General features: G+C 37.5%; 1 protein-coding gene across 1 annotated transcript; it reads left to right on the top strand.

Moving 5' to 3' along the window:
• The first annotated feature begins 508 nt into the window (after positions 1–508).
• On the top strand, positions 509–2,623 carry LOC132162202 (putative L-type lectin-domain containing receptor kinase S.5). Its single transcript, XM_059572467.2, has one exon. The coding sequence runs from the start codon at positions 509–511 to the stop codon at positions 2,477–2,479; it is 1,971 nt and encodes a 656-aa protein (XP_059428450.2). The 3' UTR covers positions 2,480–2,623.
• The last annotated feature ends 7,149 nt before the right edge of the window (positions 2,624–9,772 follow it).

Raw genomic sequence — 9,772 nt, 5'->3', positions numbered from 1 at the left:
CAATTTGATATTCATTTATGGTGTCACTAGCATTTCCAGGAACCTGCCATAAGAAAAGTATATATATATGACCAAATTAAGATTGATGATTAATTTATCGTCTTTGAAATTATTTACAGTGCCTTGATAGTTGAATGGAAAATTTTACATATGTTGAAAACAAAGAACCAAACTCATTCTTCCTGGAACTATATGAGTATATTCTATTAAAATTAAGTCAAATCCAATCGCTTTTACCCATTCTCCATCCCCACAAAAGAAGAAAAATTTTAAAAATACGTTCTAGATTATCATTTGCATTCGACTATACATGATATTCAACCCTTGACCAAAATTAAAATAGTATACCAGAAAGCTCAGGGAAATTTCCCTGATACAAGTCTATAACTTTATTTAATTCGGTACTTCCCATGAGAATATATGCCTTTCCATATATAAAAATCTGAAACTTAGCTTTCCTTCTTCTCATTGCCAGATATTGCAATCCTGCAACCTTTCCAAAGGCGGAATGAGCTTTTCTCGGGCATTTGAGTCCCTTTTTCTAGCAGCACTCCTCTTGGGTGGTGGAATTCTTACTCAAGTTGGGTGCTTCAGTTTTAATTTTCCAGACTTCCCTGATAAAGAATTCCTTAAGCTAAGTGATAATTCACGTATTTTCAAGGGTGCTATCCAAGTTACACTCGATTCGCGCAGCGAAAATCTGGAAAATAAATCCGGACGCGCCTTTTACGAGACGCCATTCCGATTGTGGAGCAAGAGCAAAGGCGGCGTCACAGCATCTTTCAATACCACCTTTCAACTTAATATCAACAACATGACAAATCCAGGCGGCGAAGGCTTGGCCTTCATATTAGCTGCAGATACCACTCTTCCAGAGGGCAGCGATGGGCAATGGCTTGGGATTGTAAACGCGTCTACAAATGGATCCGCTCAGGTGGTGGCCGTAGAATTTGACACGAGACAGAGCTATCCAGAAGATCTTGAAGATTTCCATGTTGGGTTGGATGTAAATAGCATCTACTCAATCCAACAGGTATCTTTACGTGGCCTTGGGATCACTCTTGCTAATATTTCTGCAGCCAATGATACATGGGCGAGGGTCGAGTATGATGGCGAAAACATTACTGTCTCTGTTAATGGAACGGGAGAGTACATGCCACTGATCATGTCTCTGCCTCTTAATCTCTCTGCCTATCTTCCAGAGATGGTTTACGTGGGGTTCTCTGCTTCAACCAGTAATGACACCCAACTAAACTGCGTAAGATCATGGAAATTCGAGGGTGAGGATATTGATGAAGGTCTAGAGCTGTTATGGGTGTGGATCACAATTCCAGCGGGGGTAATTGTGATAATTAGCGGGATTTTTTTTTACTTGTTTTGGGAAAGAAAACACAGAGAGCAGCCGGAAGATGCATATCCAAGGATAGAAGACCAGATTCGAGGGTCTTCTATGGCTCCACGGAAGTTCAAACTGAGAGAGCTGAGAAGAGCAACAGGCAACTTCAACCCCAGAAACGAGCTCGGAAAAGGCGGCTTCGGAACGGTCTACAAGGGATTGTTGGCAGATAAGGAGGTAGCTGTCAAGAGAGTCTCAAAGGATTCGCGTCAAGGCAAGCAAGAATTTATAGCAGAAGTCACAACAATCGGCAGCCTCCGCCACAAAAATCTTGTCAAATTGATTGGATGGTGCTATGAAAAGGGCGAGCTCCTTATTGTGTACGAGTACATGCCGAATAGCAGCCTCGATAAGTTCATATTTGGCGATGAAAAACTAGGCTTGCAGCAACCACCGCTCAGCTGGGAAAGAAGGCACACCATAATTCATGGGGTGGCTCTGGCGCTGGATTATCTCCATAATGGGTGTGAAAAGAGGGTGCTTCATCGCGACATAAAAGCCAGCAACATCATGTTGGACTCCGACTTCAGCGCAAAGCTGGGAGATTTCGGATTGGCTCGAACCATTCAACAAAAGGACGTAACCCACCATTCGACAAAAGAGGTTGCAGGAACACCCGGCTATATGGCGCCAGAGACTTTTCTTGTTGGCAGGGCAACCGTTGAAACAGATGTTTATGCGTTTGGTGTTCTTGTGTTGGAAGTTATCTGCGGAAGGAAGCCCGGAAATCAGGGTGATCAGCATAACAGCTACAACAACGGGATTGTGTATTGGTTGTGGGAGCTTCGTAGGAAGGACAGGATTCTTGATGCAGTTGACTCCAAATTGGCGGGGGAATTCGTTGAGGACGAAATGACGGGCATGCTTCTTTTGGGATTGGCCTGCTGCCACCCGAATCCAAACCAAAGGCCCTCCATGAAAACAGTCTTGCAAGTGCTTAAAGGGGAGGCGCCTCCGCCGCTGTTGCCCGCAGAAAGACCTGCTTTTGTGTGGCCGGCGATGCCTCCATCATTCAAGGAAGACACGGACAACGCTTTTATTAAAAGCCAACTCACTCCGTTCACAGAACTCGCCGGGAGATGAGTCATGCCGAATAAGGATCAGTGTATAATCCCGTTTTATTAAATTAATTAGTAGATGGTGAAATTGTTTATTCAGCGTTAATAAGTTTCAGCAGCTAGGTTGAAGATCAACGTGCTAGCTCGCAGTAAATATATAGTACACAAGATCCCGAGTTTTTTTTTCTTTTCTTTTTTTTTTTTTTTTTTTTTTTTTTTGTATCAAACATGTAAATTATAGTAATTAAGTTTTGTTTAATTATGCCTTGTACACATGTTTGACTTCTTTTTGTTAATTTCTGATATGTAATAAAAAACTTTTAACTAATTTAATGAGGCAATTTGTGGGATGATCGCCAGCCAGCATATCTTCTCATTCCTCTGCCTTATTAAGGCAATCATCGCCAGCCTGCGAATCGGGTATAAAATATTGGATGGAAAAGAAAATTGATACAGGAAAGGTTACGTGCAAAAGGAAAAGGAAACACAAGCAGAAAAGAAACTGCGTGCAGAAAACATGTTTTGTAATTAATACAAGCTTTTTCAAAAAACATGTTTTGTTTGCTGACATCTGACATTAGACGCAGTCAGCAGTTCGCTATTGATGGCTTTCTACCAAATTTTTTGTACAAATGGTCAACTTGCAGGATCATGTCACTTCAAATGAGAAAGCTTTAAGAAGCTGCCCAGGAAAGTCAAAAAAAAACACAAGAAAAAATACAAGGTTTTAAGTAGGGGTGAAAATTAAAGGCGGTTTTTATTAACTTTTATATATATATAAAAACTTGAAACGACGTCGTTTCAATCATCTAAAGTCATATTATTAGGAAAGCTTCTTTTTTTCTCTTTTACGCCTTCTTCTTCTTCTCATTGAGACGCCTCCTTCTCTTTCAGTTTCACACCAACGGAGCCTCCATTGCCATTCTCCCTCAAACTCGAGCACTTCTCTTTCGATTTCACGCTGACGCAGCCTCCATCGCCACTCTCCCTCGAACTCGAGCACGAATTTAAGACAGTGAGGTACCTTGTTCCATTTCCCAAGCACGATTTTTTTTTTATTATTATTTGGTCTTTCAGATTGATCTACTAAAAAAGCTTGAAAAGATTGATTTTTTTGGGTCTATGATTTTTTTGCTGAAAAAGCTTGATCGATCTGTTTGCAAGCTTTGTTGAAAGCAAGGCGATTATTTATCCACTTACCAGGCGGTTAAACGCCTAGTGATTAGCGGAGGCGGTTCGTAAAATTTAATAACTGCCTAGGCGGTTGCAGTTAGCGGTTTTAGTCACTAATCACTAACCACAACCACCTTTTTACCCCTAATTTTAAGGAATTTCCCTAGGCTTTTTTTCAAAAACCTCATAAAAATAGAAGTTGCTTCAGAAATATAAGATAAATTACAAGTACTATCCGATTACCATATCAGGGATGGGCAAATTAACTACTTACTGACTGAGAACCAATCTACACCTACTGACATCGCTTAACCGATGGCCAGTAGACAGTAGATTTTTTCTATTTTCGACAAACTCAGTTTGGTAGGTGGAATAATAATTTCTAACCGAATCGACTTTACCAACCGACTTTGTTGACTAATTTTCCATTTATTTGCTTACCGACATTACCGACTACCATTACTAACCGATATTACCGAACTGACATTACCGACCATCATTCGGTAACGAAACAAAAAGTTGGCGGAATAAGTCAGTCAAAATTTTGACTTTACCGATAATGGCGGTGCGAAATGCGAAAACCCCATTTTCATAATCAAAGTTATGATAAAAGAAATAAAAATGCTATACACTACACTTTTATCACTTTTTTATTGTTCCAAATAACTAAAATTAAGGGTTAACATCGACAATATGGACAAGGACAAAGGAATGGGGGCTGCCGGGCAGGTAAGCCATGCCCTCCCCCCCCCCCCCCCCCAAAAAAAAAAAAAAATTCTTAAGGAAAAAAAGAAATTTCAAGCTAAAAAATATTATAAGGTATAAAGTTTTTAATATATATATTTTGCCTAATGGCCCCTACTAACAAAATTTTTTGGCCCTTGACCCTTACCTATACTAATTTCTGCTTCTATTATTGAGTATGAAATAAAAGTGTGGTATATAACATTATTCTATATAATTAACTTCTTCTTCTTCTTTTTTGGAAAATGACACTGAAAAAGAAAAAAAAAAAAAAAATCATTAAAAAAATTCTAACAAACACAACCTAAAGCAGGGAGTTTGGTCACCAGTGCACCACACAGTTGTCTTATTAGACACTTCACTGGAATGTTCCTAATTTTAAGGGATTGTATGTGTCAAGGTTTGATTAGTGCGAATGGATCGAGATTTCCACAATTAACTAGCTGGATTGGTGAACAAATAGAGTTTTTTTTTTTTTTTTTTTTTTTTTTTGTGACATGTTCACACAAATAAAGGATCGAGAAGTGAGAATTCAAAATAGTGACTTCTGTTTCATGAAGCATGGTTTTCAGCCGATTGAGCTACCCGTTAGGGACGGCGGACAAATAATTGAGAGTGACTTTTAGGAATTGAGATCCCCTAGAATTTCCTTTAAATTTGAGATTCTCAAATTCATATATCTCAGCCGTTCACCTCATATAAGCGTCTAAAATAAAAACTATGTTTATGTATTTAATGAGGAAGGTAGCTTTAAGGAATTTACCATATTTTCTCATTAAATGCTGAAATATATGACTTATTTTAGACGTTTAGATAAGATGATCCGCTGAAATTTATGAATTTAAAATTTTCAAATTTAAAAAAAAAATCTAGGTCAAACCCTTAATTGTATGGATATTCCAAATTCCAAAAAGCCACCGAATTCGACTTCCTTGTCAGCGTTTAAAGGCAAATCCTACCACGCTTGGAATAAGGATATGAGCTGGTCCTTTCTAGAAAGCGAGAGATAGAAAATAAGGACTTGTACGGCCATCCTGTATTATACGGCAAAATTATTTCTCCATCAATGGGAATCCAAGGGTTTTTATGACTAAAAATATAGAAAATAAAAGAGAGAGCGATGGCTCCGAATGCATCGAACTTCTAATTGATTACTTTAAGGGGATTAACCTCCAATTTTTACTTAAAGCAATTGATATATATCATTGACTTTTTACTTAAAGAAATTGATATATATCATTGATTGATTGATTCTCAGCCATACGGCATCTACATTTACATTATTTATAATTAATTTATATTTTAATAACAAACAAATCTTCTTCCATCCCTTATGATGACTCCTCATTGTATGTCTTCAATATTTCAATCAACATTGTTGGTGTATGATTCAAGCAACGGCCTCCAGCCGCCTTCTAAGGAGGAGATTTACCTGTAAAAGAGGTAAAATGCATTAGAAGTCCGCCGGCCTTAGAAGGCTGGAAGGACTCTAAAGCTCAAGTTAATATGGGATGTGAGGAAGAGGTCTATGGTTAGGTGAGAGTATTATTGATAGTTTGCAGGGTAAGTTAGATATTTGTGTACTTTAGGGCTTATATACTAGAATAAAGAGCCTTGTGAAGCCTTGTAAAGTCTGGTGGAGGATTCATGCAGGTGTCTCAGATCTGGTCTATACGTCGGGTCATAGACTGGTTGGGCTTGATCTAGATGTGAGCCTTCTTCTTAGGTGGGTGTTTACTGGTTCTTCCAAGAATCCCCTAATTCACTTGGATGATTAATAAATATGAGTGAAGAGGCGGTTAGTAAAATTCACTAACGCCTAGGTGATTAACCAGTGGTTAGTGGTTAGTAACTTTAATAACTGCTAACCGCTTTTTAAAAGAAAAAATTTTAAAAAAATTAATTAATTCTTTTTTAAAAAAAAAAACAAAACGATGTTGTTTCTATGGTAATATAATAATATGATACTACATACGACAATTTTTATACATTTTTATATATATTTAAAATTTTAAACACAAAAATGACATAATTTCATATATATATATATATATATATATATATATATATACCGTTGTTTTGAAAAAACCTAAAACCGCTAACCGTAACCGTCTAGGTGATTAGCAGTTTTTGTTAACCGTCTTCAAAAGCGGTTAGTGGTTAACAGTTAGTACAGTTAGCATGCGGTTAATAACCACCCGCCTTTTTACTATAATAAATCCATTCATGAGAATTTTGATGACGCCATAAAATATTCGTCATTACTTGCACCGATTTCTCCTTTTGAATTTATGTTCAATGTTTAGAAGTTTCCCATCGGATGCTATTCTAATAATGTGTACTTTGAATCTTCTTCGGAAAGACTAGGCAATTATCAACATCATAGAAATTGCATTTTCTTCATGAATAGACAGTGTGGCACGTTCGTTTTGATTCTGCGCAGAAACATTTTCCAAACTTGACCAAATGTGCTTTTCGGTTTGTCTTGGTTCCCATTTTCAAATAGCAACCAGGCCCCGCAAACAGCAAGACATGAAATCATATGATCGAGACAGAGATTTAAGGATTGCTTATACGTGGGTTGCAGAAAAAAATTAACAGGAGAAAAAGCAATTTTTAATATGGGTAAATGACATTTTTCTACTTTAAACCATAAGGTAAATTGCAATGTTATCACTAGAATTTAATGTTGAGGAAGCATCCTCTAAAACTATAGGATTAGTTACAACTAATATCATATCTAGAGGAAGTGAACGAAGCAGCTCATAGGCTTGTAAAGAATGCACTCGCAATTATAGAATAAGTGATTCTTATAGAAGAAGCTCTTCTATGCGCTTTTGATATTGTAATGGCCGAACGTTATGAGAGAAACCCTCATACACTAATTTTTATTTTTTATTTTTATTCAAACATGGAATTAATCTCCAACCAACGGATCAAGATTCCCTAGAACTCCTAGGATATTCTACCGAAAAGATTACCCCCAAGCTAATAACCTTGCCCCAACATCTTTCGCTCCTTCAATTCCCATCATGCTTTCTAATTTCTCTCGACTTGACAAATCTCAGAAGCCTGACCATCAGGAGCCAGAGCCAAAGCTAAAGCATGAGGAGCAAGAACCAACATTGCATACTTGCCTTAAAATTTTTTTGAAAATTGTGAGAAAAGAAGAGAGAAAATAGACAATTTGGAATACAATTAGTGTCTTTATCTTGGTCTTTCATTCTGCCTCAAAACTTATAAAGGATTGCAAGCGAAAACACTGAAGTAAAAGTATATTGCTACTTGGAGCTTGTACCAAAATCTGTTATGAAGACTATGTTAAGAACCGCCCACACATTCCATGAGCTCCGGTTTTAGATTTGGTAAAGAGGTAATGACCGATCTTATCCTATCTTTCCCTTTATTTAAAGAATGCACATATAAATGCGTGAAAAACATATCCATATGCAATAGATGTTTGCCAATCTTCCTAAATGTCACAAAAGAAGGCTCTTTAAGTGTTTATTATTTTCTTGTTCTTCCCTATCTAGTTTATTATTGAGCTGCATTTCACACTTATTGCAATCTTTGTTTCAGATTCAGTTGGAGGCTTCTTACTGCAATGTACAAGACCCGGACTTGTTTCATAGAAGTTTTAATTGTCTCTTGGTTCAAATAATGTTCTTTTTATGAATAATATTAATCATTGATACTTTACTACGGTATTTGATACTATATATTATGTATTTGAGTTTTCAAGTTATGTTGATTGGACAATTTTCAATCCAAGATTATGTCATTCATGGATTGAATTTTACATGGGATTGTTGATCCTCTTTTATGTTTGAAGCTAGATTTTAGTATTGTTAGTGTAGCACCTCCGACCCATAACGAGTAATTCTAGAAGTCCCTCTTGTGTCACTTTTGTGTCCCTCCAAGGATAAGATGGCTTTTAAAATCACCATTTGATCAAAATCCTATAATAATCAATCACGAGTCCAATGATGGTTTTAAGAGACACATCATTCAAATATTCATTGATCATAAAATACCTTGCACAACAAGTACACGTGAAGAAATACAGTCAGGAAAACCCACTAACCAGAGTTGCTCATTTTGTAAAGACAAAGCAAATTTAGCAAGGCTATGTGCGGCCTCGTTTGCATGTCGAGGGACGTGCTCCATCCTCCATTCCATTAGCTTCCCTAGTTGTTGTTTTGCATCTTGTACCACCGCCCCATAACTGCCCCACCAGGTTGCTTCTCTTCTGAAAGCCTGAACAACTTCAAGAACACCCCGTTCCAGATAAACTTTCGTCCATCCCATTCTTGTACACAAATCCCCCAAAGCCATATCATCATTGGAGTGACACAACTGTAGGGGTGTAAACGAGCTGAGCTTGAGCGAGCTTCCCTTGTTCAAACTTGGCTCGTTTAAATTTTACTCGAGCTCGAGTCGAGCTCAAGGGCGAGCCAAAAAAATCGAGCTCGAGCTAATAATAAGTCGAGCCGAGCCAGCTCGCGAGCTGACTCTTATATTTAATGTTTTTGTTTTAAATTTTTTTTTTAACTTCAAGTGCTCTTAAACGGTTTAAGAAGTTAGTTTGCATATGAGTATTTGCTTAGCCTGGCTAGTCGAGTATGGAGCCTGAATCAATACAGCAAAGCATTTGGTTTCAAAGAGAGAGGATATGCATCCTTTTATAGATAAGCAAACTTGGAGATTGATGTTTTCTTAACAATGTGAGACAAGTTAACAGGTTGCATTCAGACTGCATTGGGACAACGCCCCCTACAAAAAAATATTTTTTTAACGTCTCTCTCTCAATCCCCCTCACCAGTCACAACGGATCTTCCACCTGAACTCTCATTTCCCACTCTCTCACTCTCGCTCACCAGACAGGTAGTGATAGTGTTTGGGTCTGTTTAATTCTTCAATAGTTTATGCCTTTCGCAATCTTCCTCTATAGTTTCTGCTTGATTCTTCTTCATTTCGTTTGGGTCTGCTCTAATTGAATCGAGGTCTTTTTAATGATTGCTCTCTCTCTCTTTGATCACGAAGGGTCTAGAATTTTTCATTATCTAACGCTTAAATATAAATGCAATTTTAAGGTTTTAATAATTATGAGATTTATAATTAATTATGTATTACTTAGTTTATATATATATATATATACACACGAGCTTATACGAGCTATTCACGAGCTTAGCCGAGTCGAGCCGAGCTTGCTTCATTTAATATTCGAGCCGAGCCCGAGCTTGCTCGCGAGACGCTTCGCTCACTTAACGTACAGCTCTAGACACAAGAAGGACTTGTAACATCACTCAGCCATAACGGCTAGGATTGTCAACAGTTTGGACTTCGAGGTGCAAACAATAACCACATTAATAAAACTAAAATTGTTTCTGAAAAGGAAAAC

Source organism: Corylus avellana, chromosome 10, assembly GCF_965113065.1.
Source record: "Corylus avellana chromosome 10, dhCorAvel1.hap1.2, whole genome shotgun sequence".
NCBI lineage: Eukaryota > Viridiplantae > Streptophyta > Magnoliopsida > Fagales > Betulaceae > Corylus > Corylus avellana.
The sequence above is the reverse complement of the archived record's forward strand: the minus strand, read 5'-3'. Positions and strand labels throughout refer to the sequence as shown.